Source organism: Nannospalax galili, unplaced genomic scaffold (assembly GCF_000622305.1).
Source record: "Nannospalax galili isolate Female #2095 unplaced genomic scaffold, S.galili_v1.0 scaffold410, whole genome shotgun sequence".
Taxonomy (NCBI): Eukaryota; Metazoa; Chordata; class Mammalia; order Rodentia; family Spalacidae; genus Nannospalax; species Nannospalax galili.
In genome coordinates, this window is record NW_008329143.1 from 348048 (window position 1) to 363814 (window position 15767).

At 45.4% G+C, this 15767-nt stretch overlaps 1 protein-coding gene across 2 annotated transcripts in view; it reads right to left on the reverse strand.

Moving 5' to 3' along the window:
- The window catches only part of Wwp2 (WW domain containing E3 ubiquitin protein ligase 2), a 149072-nt gene that overhangs the window by 62957 nt on the left and 70348 nt on the right, over window positions 1–15767 (reverse strand). For both annotated transcript variants that reach the window (XM_008833710.3, XM_029563775.1), the window contains one exon: window positions 4528–4655. In XM_008833710.3, the coding sequence (XP_008831932.1) occupies window positions 4528–4655 (128 nt within the window). The remainder of the gene's footprint in view (window positions 1–4527; window positions 4656–15767) is intronic.

The window sequence follows — 15767 nt, forward strand, 5'->3', positions numbered from 1 at the left end:
AACATAATTATAACTATATTAAATTATTTATAAAGATAAAAGCTGTGTACCAGGCACCATACTATACACTCTGTGTTTTTTGTTTTTAATTTCCTCCCACCAATCCTTCTATATGTTTTGTATAATGTATTCCACATAATAACTTATGAGATACAAACCCCGGCCCTTTTTTCAGTTCAGAACATGAAGGCCTAGCAAGTCACTGGGCCTCAGACACATACCAAGGAGTTCGGATTCTACCACAGCCTGTGTGACCAATGAATAGGAAACTGTTTTTAAGGGAACATCAGCAGATGTACTTAAAGAGCAAATCATTCCACACACATCTCAGTGATGTGCTATACCATTAGTATATTTCTCCATTCTACCACTTCTAAAACTTAGATACAGTGCATTTATATAGACAGGCTGTCATTCTCCCTCATTTTATAAAAATGGATACTTTATAGTTGTAACAACATGAAAAAAATCCACCTGGCACTGGGCTCTCGTTTTGCCCCAAATGTCTTTTACTTAAGTGCACTATACAGCCGAAAGGGCAGCTGTTAACCTAACCTTGCCTGTGAAAACCCTGTCAGGAGGCCTGGTTCCTATACCACCATCTGGGAACTGGTTCTCCCCAACAGGGAGGGATGGAGACATCCTCATCCACATCCTATACAGCCAAGTGGGGAGCAGAAAGAGGGGAGGCAGAGGCCAAGACCTTCGCATTTTAATGGGCAAGAATCCCTGAAGCACAACTAGTGCCTTTCACAGTTAGGTCTTAGGAACAGTTAGGGCATTCAGACACACCACCATAAAAACATTTCCAAGGCAGTCTGGAGCTAGACACACTTGGCTTTCCAAAGACATGCCTAGCACCTACCTCATGGGCTGGAACATAAAGTTCCTGGAGATAAGGACAAGAAGGAAAGGTACCTAACACTAAATATTAGACAAATAAAGATCTGCTTAAATATCCATAAAGGGCTAGAGAGATGGCTCAGCAATAAAAAGCGGGTACTACTCTTACAGAAGATCTGAACCCAGTTCCCAGCACCCATGTCAGGTGGCTCACAACAACAGCTTATAACTCACTCCAGGGAGATTTGATGCCTGGGGCCTCCACAGGTACCTGTATTCACATGCAGATACACACACACACACAAATTTTAAAAATTAAAAATAAATCTTTCACTATCCAAGAAGATCGGCTCCAGAACCATCACAACATGAAGTCAACTTACCAATAGTTTTTATAAAAAACGGCTGAGGGAACTACTATCACCGTAACACAGAGCCCTGGAAGGGTACGGTGACTCGTAGAGGGAACTACTATCACAGTAACACAGAGCCCTGGAAGGGTACGGTGACTCGTAGAGGGAACTACTATCACAGTAACACAGAGCCCTGGAAGGGTACGGTGACTCGTAGAGGGAACTACTATCACAGTAACACAGAGCCCTGGAAGGGTACGGTGACTCGTAGAGGGAACTACTATCACAGTAACACAGAGCCCTGGAAGGGTACGGTGACTCGTAGAGGGAACTACTATCACAGTAACACAGAGCCCTGGAAGGGTACGGTGACTCGTAGAGGGAACTACTATCACAGTAACACAGAGCCCTGGAAGGGTACGGTGACTCGTAGAGGGAACTACTATCACAGTAACACAGAGCCCTGGAAGGGTACGGTGACTCGTAGAGGGAACTACTATCACAGTAACACAGAGCCCTGGAAGGGTACGGTGACTCGTAGAGGGAACTACTATCACAGTAACACAGAGCCCTGGAAGGGTACGGTGACTCGTAGAGGGAACTACTATCACAGTAACACAGAGCCCTGGAAGGGTACGGTGACTCGTAGAGGGAACTACTATCACAGTAACACAGAGCCCTGGAAGGGTACGGTGACTCGTAGAGGGAACTACTATCACAGTAACACAGAGCCCTGGAAGGGTACGGTGACTCGTAGAGGGAACTACTATCACAGTAACACAGAGCCCTGGAAGGGTACGGTGACTCGTAGAGGGAACTACTATCACAGTAACACAGAGCCCTGGAAGGGTACGGTGACTCGTAGAGGGAACTACTATCACAGTAACACAGAGCCCTGGAAGGGTACGGTGACTCGTAGAGGGAACTACTATCACAGTAACACAGAGCCCTGGAAGGGTACGGTGACTCGTAGAGGGAACTACTATCACAGTAACACAGAGCCCTGGAAGGGTACGGTGACTCGTAGAGGGAACTACTATCACAGTAACACAGAGCCCTGGAAGGGTACGGTGACTCGTAGAGGGAACTACTATCACAGTAACACAGAGCCCTGGAAGGGTACAGTGACTTGTAGTTGGGCCGCTGAACCCGGTTCCATTTGTTACCTGGCCATCCTATTGTGTACAAGAGATGCAGGGTGGCATAGCCTGTATCCAGCAAGTCTACTACAAGCTCCTCCACAAACCACCTATTTCTAAGAAAAGCATGTTTGCTGGTGCTCACAGAGCTATTCGTGGGTCTGTGTAGCAGTCTGTAGTCACTGCTTGCTGTCCCTTCATGCACTTGGGAAGGTTCTAGCCTCATGTGCTAACAGTGGTTAGCACATGAGCACTGGGCCAGCATCTCCAAAGTTCAGCTGGTTAACTCTCCTCTTGCAGGCAACTCTCCAGCTCCAGGAAGGAAGTCAAGTCATGCCACTGGGCTCGCAGCAGCCTTGCTGGACACAGGTTACTCATCCTGCCATCCCTTGTACACTATGAGGTAATGAGGCAATGAGCTACCAGAGGGGCTCTGATGCCCCCACACACTGCTACCAGAGAACTGGAAGTTCTGACAAGCAACCCAAGGATAGCTCTACTCAGGAAGTGTGTCACGCATGGGTCAATAACATTGCCATGACAACAAACTATGTGCTGTGGATCTCTTGACCTTGGTACCACATCTCTGCACTCATAAACAGGCATCTATGAAATAAGTTCAGCATCACTCCTGATTTGAATACTTGCATTCCTTCCATCTACAGTTCGTGGAAGCAAACATCCACATCTCCTCCCATCTTCCCCAAGTGAAGATAATGGCCAAATAACCAGTGGTCACTAAAGATTTGACAGTCATGGGGCTGGAGAAATGGCTCAGTGCTTAAGAGAACTGACTGCTCTTGCAGAGAACCCAGGTACGATTCCCAGCACCCACACAGTGGTTATAAACTGTCCTTTACTCCAGTTCCAGGGGAATCCGACACCCTCTTCTGACCTCTGAGGCACTGCGCAATGTGGGTACACTCACATACATGGAGGCGATACACTCATACACATAAAATAAACATAATAAATAAAATGTTTTTAAAAAAGATTTGACAGTCTTCAAGAACTTAAGAAAATGCTTGTTTTTTGACACTGTCTCAATTAGACAGAGAGAAATGGAGTGGGAAAAAATGACTTATTTTATAACAGGGAACAGGGGAGCAGAGCCAAGTGTAGAAGGTCTTGGATGTGGACAGGTTCAACTGTCTTCTCCAATGGCATCCACACTGGAATGGTGAGAGCAGCTCCCTGTGGTGACCTACCTTCACACCTGTCCAGCCTGACCCTTCATCTTCTCCAAGTCAGCTCTTATCCACAACTTAGTCTTTTCTTTCCCTAGTCTGATAATCTCCCTAAATCAGGGAATTTTTTTTTCAAATGTGTCATGTATAAATAGGATTTCCCCAAAAGGAAACCCAATATTGATAAGAAATTAATGGAAAAACAATGCCTTTTACATCTATACAAAGTATTTTGCCTTTTTTTTTTTTTCAGTCTTTTTGAAACAGGGTCTCCCTGTAGCTCCAGACCAGGACTTGAGTTCACAGAGATCCACCTGCCTCTGCCTCCCAAGCACTAGGACTACAGGCATGCGCCACTACGCCCAGCTTCATTATTTTTTAATTTTTGTTTTATTTTATGTGTATGAGTATATTGCCTACATATATTGTACCTCATGCAATGCCCACGGAGGCCAGAAGAGGGCATCAGATCCCCTGAAACTGGAGTTATGGACAGTTATTAGCCACCATGTGGGTACTGGGAACCGAACCTAGGTCCTCTGTGCTCTGAGCCATCTCTCAGCCCCAAGTATTTTATTGTCTATGTTTATTTTCTGAAACAGGATCCCAGGCTAGTCTCAAACTTGCCATGTTGCTGAGTTGAACTTCTGATCCTCCCTCCTCTACCTCTCAAATGGTGGTTTATAGGCATGCACCTGAAAGCCCAGTTTTATGCAGTGCTGAGGACTGAGCCCAAGGTCTCATGTGTGCTAGGCAAACATTGCCAACTGAGCTACATCCCCAGGTGCAAAGCAGCATTTCAGACATGCACACAGTAACACAGAGAGTAACCTTGGCTGTCCAGAATAAGCCAGAGATCAAAGAAGATATTATGGACTCGAATTCACCTAAGTCCTGGAGTCTTCTTGTCCCACTATATCTGGCACATAGGGCAGAGTCCCAAGTGCAAGGCAGGACACACAAGCGCATCCCCTGTCCTCCGGTGGCTGCTGCATGGTATCTCACCTGTGCCATTGGCGAGGCCACTGTGGCTTGGGTTCTTGACGGGTTGGCGGTGTCGGTTCCTAGCACCAGGGCTTTGCTCGCTGGTTGCTGTGGTTGCTCTGGTTGAACCACCTGAATGTCTGTGCGTCCTGGGGGTTCAGAGTACAAAGCAGACAGGTATAAGTCACTGTGGAAAAGAAAGGAGCATGCCCTGAGCCATCGCGTTTACTGCTCTTGCTATTTATTGGAGGCGAGACCTGCAATCGCCCCTCTAGTTTTGACTCAACAGAAGCTGGCTCCCAGCGGAGACCCAGGGAACCTTCCTTCTTGGTAAAAGCCCAAAAGGCAGTTTTGTGCAAACTTTTCCACTTGAAGTAAACAAACTCGGAGTGAATTGCCCCACATCTGAAATGACTGGCAAAATATCCTGTGACCATCACATTATTTTTATTGGGCTTAAATGTTAGAAATAAACAAGAATTCCTGGACAGGCTGCAGATGAAATATTTCTCCCATTAGGTAAATAGGGTCCCAACTGATCCAAATCAATTTTCTCCATAGCTGGAAAGTTTATTCTCTAAAGCTGATGTTCTTGGAGCCATTAAACAGCTTTAGTCAATGCATATGGGGGCCAGCTTACCTAGACAAGACAACTCAGCAGCTCTCCCATGTCAATGAGAACAGTGCAGAGATGGTCCGCACCACAAGAGGGTGGGAGAAGAAATCTATCTGACATCTTCCCAGGGCACAAGGCAGCGAGCACAGCATGTTCTCAAGTTCTTTTTGTAGCTTGCCTTCGCTCCACTCGTTGAAAACATCTAAGCCTCCCTGCTCTGCAGTTCAGCTCTTTCACCATAGGAAATTATTGGTATGTCCTTTACTCACTATTTGCCACAAGATGGTTTGGATGGTATCATTGAATGAAGGAGCCAGGTACCAGAGGCTGAGAGAGTAATGCAACTTAGCGTGGGGCAGTAGGACCATCAACAGCAGAAGTGACACAACAACCACGGACGAATCCCGTGTTCATGAAGCTGTAACAGCGCCTGCCGGTGCTGTGCACTTTACCATGCTATCTCCTTTAGCTCGGCCACTTACTTACTCCTATTACCTCCATTTCCAGGTAAACAAGCAAACACCAGTATGTTCCATAGGAAGTAAGCATGGTCATCCAAGCGTGTGACTTCCCCAGCACACATAGCTCATCCAAGGAGTGTGACTTCCCCAGCCCCTCATTAGATGGAGGACAGAGGCAGAAAGGCTGGGCTTGCAATTCTACCCATCACTGGGCCAATGGCAAGACTTGACCTATAACAGAAAGTTCCTTCCTGGGAGGATCCACAACCACCAGAGTTCCCTGCTAGTGGGAATTTCTGCTCCAGTGTGTTAGGACGAGCCTGTGGACATCCCAGTGAACAGCTAGTCTTTGGGGGGGGGGGAACGACAGGAATCTCCCATCAGCTACCTCTCAATAACAGATTCTTGTAACAAGATGGTGATCATCTTTGCCTGGTGGGAGTGTGGATGCTTTGTTTTTACTTTTGTGCTCTTAGATTTTTCTAGTTTCCTTCTCTGAACTTACATACTCCTGAGAAGGAAAACAACCTATACATTTTTTTTTTAAGAAAAAGAATAGTTTTTCTTGGGGTGGGGCAGGGAGACAAACCAGATGTGGTGGCACATCTCTGTCGTACCAGCACTCAGGAAGCTAAGTCAGGGGAACTGCTGTGAATTCGAGGATAGCCTGGGCTACCCCCCTCATACAACATGTACCATACCAGCAAGGGCTACAGAGTGAGACTTTTATCTCAAAATACAGTGAGGGACAGCAATAGCAAGAGAGACACCCCTGCCCCACGTCCAAACAGTTCCTGGAAGCCAAGGAGCTAAAGCCAGCGTGGTCACTACAGGTGGAGAGGGCACAGCTTAACTATGGAAATCATGATTCAGTTTGCACTCTTTTTACATCTTCTTTTCACCTGAGCTCACTTCATAAATCAAACGCTGTCAACCATACCTCAGTCAAAGACAAGGATTTCGAAGTCCCCACTTCATGGGAAGCAGCATTACTATTAAGCACTTCACCACAACTCATCGAAAGCAGAAAGAGCATACACAGTTCCAGAGGGATAGACGTCCCCAGCAACCAGCCAGCATGGCTCAGTGTGCGCATGTGTCAAGTACAGAGAGCAAGAAAGAGGTGAAATTGGTTAATAGAAGGTCTGTTCTAGCCAAGAAGCTCCTTACAAGGGCAAAAAAGGCCTCCCTGGTTTGGAACCCACAGCCTTCAGGACTGGCTCTGTCCCTCAGGAGCAGAAGCAGCAGATCCTGCCAGGCACATAGTCCAGTAGCACAGGTTAGACGCACAGGCTTTGACAAGCCCTGATTACTTCAGTGGCCAGGCTTCCTTGTCCCTTCTGCAGAGCAGCTGCAGGAGGACAACAGGGTGGGCCCCATTGCTCTCTGGCCCCTCCCTCCCTTCCTTGAAAGGGCATGCGGTCAGAGTTGAGAGAGAATACTTTCAGCAATGTTTAACCACTAATGATAGCAGCTTACCCTGAATGACAGGCTGGAGCAGGGCCAGGATTAGCCCAAAAACCAGGGGCAGCTGGGACCACTTTATATGAATTGCTGCCTCCCTGCCAGAGCCAACTGCCACCACCTCCCCTCTAGACACACCAGACACACATACACACACACACCGATGCACGCACACTTAACACTTTCCCTTTTTTGCTCTAGTATTACCTTTTAAGTAAGACACAGGGACAAGGCCTTACCAGTTGAGGAAAATCTCTTTAGCAGTTTCCTCTCCTGGCATACTCACTCAACCCTTAAAAGATGTAATTGTGTCGTGATTACAAACTGGCCCACTTGCTAAAACCACATACCACAGGCCAAAATAGCACTAGGACAAACTTGGGGCGTTAGGGAGGAGATGAGCTGGCCTCCACCACAGACAGCCTAGCCTGGCTTCAGCTCTGCAAATGACTTCAACCTTGGTCCTAACCCCCTCCACGCTGAGGGGGCAGGGAAGAATTAGGTATAGTCCTCCAGGCAGAGAGAAGGCTCACCAGCCATGCCAGATGGGCCAAACTCCACAAAGGTTTCCAGTCACCCAGTTACAGAAACTCAGCTCCCTAACACACATTCTTCCCTGAATGTTGGTGTGTCCTAACCCAAGTTCCTCCTTCAGGAACTGAAACCACCAAGGAATGCCAATCAAGGCCAAAGTCTTGGGATTTTCTCCATACTCTCCATGTGGTTCTGATGCAGAAGAGGCCCAGGCAAGAGCTCTTGGCTGTACCTTGATATTGAAACTTTGCTGTAACAGTAGGAACCTCATTCCTTAGCTGTACCCTGACCATCACAGCCTTGGATGCCTTGGGGCATCCTGTCTCATCCTTCATGAAGATCACTGAATTGTACGCAACCATTATTTCCTGAGTGCTAGACCCTGTTCTAGGACTGGCAACAAAATAGTCTCGAACCTCAAGGAGCTTCCTTAGCGACCCTTAGTCTTGATCCAACACACATTTATATCACATAATGCTGGCATGACAAAATTGTTCTTCCAAAGGCCAGGTTGGAATGACATAAGAGCTGCAGCCCAGTGCTCCCGTGATCACAGCCATGGAGCAAGACTAAATTTGTATCAACTGGGATTGCCCTGATTTGTGCATGCTTGCATCCTGGAACCCATCCATGTCAAAGAGGAAGGAGAGAACCAACTCCTGAAAATTGTCCTCTGACCTCCACATGCACGCCATGGCACCTGAATATCTGCACTCACTCACACATACATACACACACACACACACACACACACACACACACACACACCACAAATAATTAAAAATAAAATTAAAAATAAAGAATGAAAAGGTCATAGGCTGCAAATATACAGCTAAGGAATTTATATCTTAAAGTCTCAAAACTCAGTATTAAGCTAACTTAATATCTTAAAAGTCAAAGATTTGAGCAGACACTTCATCAGAGATCTGCAGATGGAAAATAAGCACAAGATAATCAACATCCTCCATTCTTGGGGAAAAGCAAATTAAAACCACAGTAAGTTATTCTTTTTTTTTTTTTTGGTCTTTTTGAGACAGGGTCTCCCTGTAGCCCCATATGATGGACAAAGTTATTCAAAAAGTGACAGTGACAAGGCCTGTGAAAGAAGCCAAGGAAATGAATTGGCTCATTCATACCTTACAGGGTTTGGTCACTTTGGAAACAGTTCGGCATTTTTTTACAAAGTTAAACACTCAATTAGCATATAAACCAACAATCCTATTTCAAGGGATTTACCCATGAAAAACAAAAATCATATACAAAGATGTATATGTAAATGTCCATGGTGACTGATAATCATATCCACTGGTGAGTGGACAGAGTAACTATGGCATGTCCATTCAGTGGGATCCCACCTGGCAAAAAAAAAAGGAGCACAATGTCGAAGCCCAGAACGGCACAGCTGACTGCACTTTCTGCTGTGAAAGAACCAACAGGCTGTCCAACAGGTCTTTCCATTTTATGACATTCAAGAGCAGAAACTTTGGGGAAAGAAGATTGAGCAGTGTTTGCCAGTGGCTGGGGCAGGAGGAGGATCTGGCTACATAATGGCACAGGAGAATGTTGTAGGATGATGGAACTTTTATATCTTAATTATAATAGTGGTTACTCAACTGTGTGCCCTGTCAAAACAGAATCATGTAAGAGAAAGGGTGAGTTCACTTCATAACTTTTCCTTCCTTCCCTCCCTCCCTTCCTTCCTTTTTATTTTTTATTTTTGAGACAGGGTTTCAGTTTGTAGCTCTGACTGGCTTTGGAAACTCACTATGTAGACCAAGCTGGCCTTGAATTCACATAGATCTCCCTGCTTCTGCCTCCTGAGTGCTGGGATTAAAGACATGTAACACTTCATTTAAAAAAAAAAAAAAACCCAAACCCCACCTAATTTGCATATTTTAGCCACTTCAGAAACATCTTGCCAACTGAGAAAAGAGTAAAGGTAAGTACAAGTTCTACAAGGCAGGTAAGTTACAGCGAGAGAGTATGTACAAGAAACAGAACTTTGAGGTGGCTGAGATTTAAGTAAAAACCAAGACTCCACAAATATCTCTATATTTGTGAATGTAGTCTTTAAAGCTAAGGGACATATAACTCCCAGATATCAAGAATTCACAGCTGGCTGAATTCCAGATGCCAAGCATACTTGCCTGGTAAAAGAGGCCCAGACTATGAAGGGAAGTTCTTACACCTCTAATTTGCCCACTGGTGTTCAAGCTCAGGAAAGAGAAGTTTAAGGAGCTAACATCTGATGGCTCTCCTCCATGTTAATAAAGCACAGAAATGAAAACTGCCCAATAAACTTATCCCATTCCAATCTGTGCAATAGGAATCAATGTTGGCCTTAGATGATTAGAACCAAGAGGACTTCCACCCTCCACCATGTCCGTTCTCCGAGACTCTTAGCTTTGGCTTTTAATAGCAGCATGGGAAAGAAAGGGGGAAAAAAACTAAATGGATCTGGGCCAGTTTCCAGCAAGACAGAACCAGCAAGGGGCACTTAAAATAGAAGTATAGGGGGAGAGAGAGAGAGAGAGAGAGAGAGAGAGAGAGAGAGAGAGAGATAGAGAGAGAAAGAAACAGCAATGGGAAAGAAACGACCCATATCCTCTTCAATGTTTCTCACTCAAGTATGGATTTTTTTTAAATGGAGGGGCTGGAGAGATGGCTCAGCGGTTAAGAGCATGAGCTGTTCTTGCAGAGGTCCCAGGTTCCATTCCCAGCACCCACATGGCAGCTGACAACTGGCCATAACTCCAATTCCAGGGGATCTGACACCCTTTTTTATCCTCCACGGGCACTGCATGAAACGAAGGTATATATATATATATATATATATATATATATGTAAATATAACACTCATATACATAAAATTAAAATAAAATAAAATGGAGGCGGCAGATAGGTGAATCGGGAAAGGCACAATTATAGTTAAAATGAGACCATTCAAGTCATTCCCAGAGTAATTTAAGGCTCCATCCCACACCCTACCTCTAGGCGGTCAGCCTCAGAAATGACAGGGAAGGTAAAAATAACTGCTGCCAAGTGCATTCTAAATGACAGTAAGACAGATTGTCTGCTCCACCTGGAATATGGCCAACCCTCTCAATGGTGGAAGCTTTACTGAACTAAGAAATTCATCCTGAGGAAATAAATTGTGACTCATCTCCTCTAATTCCAGGTTGCATGTTGGGCTTCACTGAAAAGAACACCACCCTCCCAACTTGAAAGACAGCTCATGTTCAGAAGGCTCTGTTCAACCTACTCAGCCTAGCAGCTAGACAGGGATGGTATAGCACGTGATTTGTCCTATGTCCTGAGACTGCCTGAACTGAACTACAGGGGCAGAGGCCACTCCCACAGCAATGAATCCCGTGGGCCACCTACCTCCACTGATATAGACACGAAATCTGCGTCCAGAGAGGGAAGTAGAACACTGACTTGTAAAGGTGGGCCAGCAAAGCATCTTTGCAGAACCCCACTTCTTCCTACTGGTAGCAGAGCCTGTTTTAACCTGGTCTCTTACAGCCTCTCTGTACTACAGCTCCAAGCCTGAAGGAATCAACCATGACCTTGAAAGGCACTCTGCACCTGTTGGGTTCCACTCTCACAAACTGCACCAGCTGAGGAGCAAAAAGAACTGGGGAAAATGGCTTCTGTGTTGAATGTGTACAGACTTTCTTTTCTTGGCATTGGTCTCCTAACCATTTACATAGTATTTAATAGGCATTATAATTAACGTAGGGTGATTTAAAGTACATGGGAGGATGCAGGTGGTTTACATGCCAATAGTACACCACTCTTCCTATAGTCAGCCCTACAGACAGTGAAAGGCAGCTGTGCTAGGGACCACACTACAGTGTTTCTGGGGTTTTTTTGTTTTTGGTTTTTGTTGGTCTTTTTGAGACAGGGTCTCCCTGTAGCCCCAGCTGTCCTGGAACTCACTATGTAGACCAGGCTGGCCTCGAACTCACAGAGATCCACATGCCTCTGCCTCCCAAGTGCTGGGATTAAAGGCATGCGCCACCACGCCCAGCTTCTGTTTTTTTAAAAATATTTTATTTATTATTTTTATGTGTATGAATGTTTTGCCTGCATGTATGTAAGTGCACTTGTGTCATGCAATGCCTGAGGCGGTCAGAAGACAGCATCAGATTCCCTGAAGCTGGAGTTACAGACGATTGTTAGCCATCATGTGGGTGCCAGGAATCGAACCTGGGTCCTCTGCAAGACTAGCCAGTACTCTTAACTTCTGAGCCATCTCTCCAGCCACCAGTACAGTATTTCTTAATGCTCTGTCATGATATATCACAGAAGCAAGAGGGAGGTAAGCTATGCAGAGGGTATGTTCCATGGACATTCCTCACACTATCACTGTGTACTCCTACTGAGGAAACCCAGGCCTTTGCTATCTATACTCTTCCATGGACTCCTGACCCACCAGGACCCTAAGCTGGATCTCAGGTCTAAATGCCCTTCATCCACAGCAAATCCTGCCATTCTCTCATGCGGCGTCCAAGTGCTAACCACTCCCACGATGGCACTTTTGTCTATAAGCATGCATCTGTTTTATGTTTGCTTATGTCTCCAATAAGGTCCATGAAAGACGGATCTGTCTCTGTGTCTTTGGATATCTAATGTCTAAGTGTATTCCTGGCCCAACCGGAAGCACTGAAGAAACAGTTGTTCAATGAGTAAAAGCAGCAGGCAGTAGGGTTCGGACATGCGCTCAGGCTGTAGTCTCCGGTACTCTGTATATTCTTGCCAACCTGCTCACTCATCACCTCCTCCCTATCTTTAAAGATTGGAATCTGGCCACAGGTAGTCCTATCTCTTAGGGTGCTGAGGCGGGAAGAACACATGAGCCCAGGAGTTAAGAGACTAGTCAGACCCCATCTTAAAAAAAAAAAAAGGAATCTCTGCAGAAAGGAAGAATTTCATCGTCTACCAGAAAATCCCCTGGTGTCCACAAAGGCTAACCCTAACAGCACAGACAAAAAACCTTCCAGTATCAAGGCCCAGAAATAATTATTTCATTAGACTCACATTGTGCCTATATCATCTCCAAATCCAAGTTGACTTGGCATGTTTTTCTCTAGCTGTAACTTTCAGGCATGCTCCAACCAGGAAGGACTAGGAAATGACCACACAGGAATTGGGAGAGACCTTTCTATGGTAGATGCTATTTCAAAAGTGACCTCTCCTCTCAAAAATATCTGGCCCTAATGCCTAAACCCTGTGTGTGTGCTATCACCCCTGTGGTAAGCACACTACATGAACATCACAGGCATGTTCACATCCTTTCATAATGTCAGAATGTACTGAATTCATAAGCTTAATCTGGTTTGTTGTTTGTATTTCACTAAGTAATCCTGATTTTACCTGATAGTGTGGCCATTCACAAAAACAGCTTCTTTTCTTCCAGTCTTAATTGCAAATGTTACCTCTCCAATCATACACTACATTTTACACAGTTGTGTGTGTGATATGTGTGCATATATGTGCATGTGTATATGATATGTACATGTTCATGCATGTATGTGTGTGTATATATGTTTGTGTGTGTGCATGCGTGTGTGTGTAAGAGAGAGAGGGAGGGAGAGAGAGAATGGTTAAGAAAGGTTTAACGAGGCTAGCAGGGTTTAGAGAGGATGTATTGAAGGCAGAGACAGAGATGATCTGGGCACAATAAAAAGTTTCTATGGGGGCTGGAGAGATGGTTCCGTGGTTAAGAACACTGGTTGTTCTTGCAGAAGATCTGGGTTCAAATCCCAGCACCCACATGGCAGCTAACAACTGTCTGTAAGTCCAGTCCCAGGGGATCTGACAGCCTCTTCTGACCTCTGCGGGTATTGCAGCATAACACAGGTGCACTTACCTACATGCAGGCAATGCACGCGTACACATAAAATAAAAATAATAACAATAAAAAAGGAACTAGGTAAAAAGTTTCATAGGAGCCAGGTGGGTGCATGCCTTTAGCCCCAGCACTTGGGAGGCAGAGGCAGGTGGATCTCTGTGAGTTCAAAGCCAGCCTGGTCTACATAGCGAGTTCCACGCCAGCTAGGGCTATAGAGCAGCTGCAGAGCTGTTCAAAGTGCAGGTTGGGTGCAAGTGTAAAGGTTAGTTAAAAGTAGGTTGTGTGTCATAGGCAGGAGAAACAGCAACTGAGCTGGAGGTTGGAGAACAAGGCAGATACCCTTTGCTGTGACAATTTTCCTGAACAGGCTCATGACAAGTGACCAGGTGACACACTAGTGTGCCTGCTACCTTTAAGTCTTGGGGTCATCTTCTTTTAAGTGGTCCAGGTGAGGAAGTTGCATCTTTCATTGGTCTGGTGTATACACAGGCCTGGTTTGTCTAATATTTTGTTAGGTTTTATTTTGTTTTGTTTTGTTTTGAGACAGGCTATAAAGTAGCTCAGGCTTACCTCACACTCCCTATGCAGCTAAGGCTGGCCTTGAACTCCTGATCCTCCTGCTTCCATCCCAACTGTTAGGATTACAGGCATGCACCACCATACCCAGCTCTCTGATAAGGTATGTGTTCCTGACTGACAAGTTCATAGGTGTTAAGATCTTCCTTGTGTGGGTAAGTTACTCATAAGTCTGTGTCTCATGGTTTACAATGAACAGGTCGTAGCTGTTTCTTGCACCAACAAGATGTAGAGTCACTCCCTCTTAGTTTCTACCCTCAAAATGGAGCAAACTATTATTTTACAAACCGAAGCAAATCAAGGCCCCATCTAATTAGACTGCCTCTGAGCAAAAGCACTTTCTCCAGCAGGTGGCAGAAGAGAAAAATCACAGAACTTCACTCCAGAGGCCTCATTCCAGGCTTGAAGACAGAGCCACATGAGAGGATGACAAAGGCAAGTCCAGTTTTCAGACGCACGGCTGGTGGCAACATCAGCACCATCCCTGCACACCCACCTCACTAGTTCCAGGGCTTTTTCATTAGGGCATCACTCTGTGGAATCTGCTGCCTGTGGTTAAGGGCAGCCCTGAAATGTCTTTGTGAGACACACCCTTTCAAGATTCAACAATCTCTTGGGAATCTGAACAACTACACAGGAGATCTGGCTGTTCTTCGAGTGTTAGAAGCATTCTTTTCTGGTACACTGGGAGTACATGGACTTTAAATACTCTTTCCTAAATCCAGATTTAGTTATGTGTCATCTCTGATTCTAGGGTCAGTCTTAAAAGATGCAAGGATTTGAAGAGAATAGTCCATGAAAAATGCTCAATATGGAAATATCACTCCTAGGGGAAAAAAGCACCAGATGAAACAGAGGAACGGAGTAGGCAGTGGGAACCCACCACACTTGAAGGAGGCAAAGCCTGGGAAAGGGTCAGGACGTTTAAAATAAAAGTCCCCCTCTGCCTGTGCTCCTGAACCATCACACCTCAAGAGTCAGGGTGCCAAGGAATGTAAACCGGTAGGCAAGACACACCCTCAAGTTCTGGCAAGTGAAGAGCGGGAATACAAGACTCTTTCAGCTCAACAAATATTGACTGAGCTGCCGCTACGTGCGGCAAGGCACTATTCTAGGTTCCACCAGGGGCACAAAGATGAATGAGGCGCAAACAGCCCTTGACGAGGCATTCTGTGAGTGTTGGTCCACTCCCCCCCTCCACAGCTCCCTCAGCAAAAATCCTAACTGTGGAAGAGGAAGAAGGAATTCCACCAGACTCTAGTTCCTCATTCTTCAAGTGGAAAGAAAAGATGCAGGAGTTGTTGTAAAGACTTTGGTGGGGGGAGGGTGCTGAGCTAAAGAACATCTGCTCCAACATCCTCGACCAAGGCCCAGGATGCCTCTCCAGCAGCACCAAGACAGACACCAAACTCAAAAACAAAACAAGCATGTGAGAAGTCTTAAAGGTAAAATTGTAAAGTCAAATCTTTAATGGGCTCAGTAGATAAAGGCAGCAGCTGCCAAGTCCAAAGACCCGAGTGCAATGCCAGGGCCTAGGAACCCACATGTTGAAAAGAACCAACTCCCACAAGTTGTCCTTTAACCTACCTACCTACACACACACACACACACACACACACACACACACACACACATAACTAAATAAGTAAATAAATAACTTATTAAATGAAGAGAAACAAAAAAAATTTTAAATCATTAAAATCTTTAAGAAAAAGACCAAAATCAATCTGGTCCTAATCTTTTCTCTTCCAC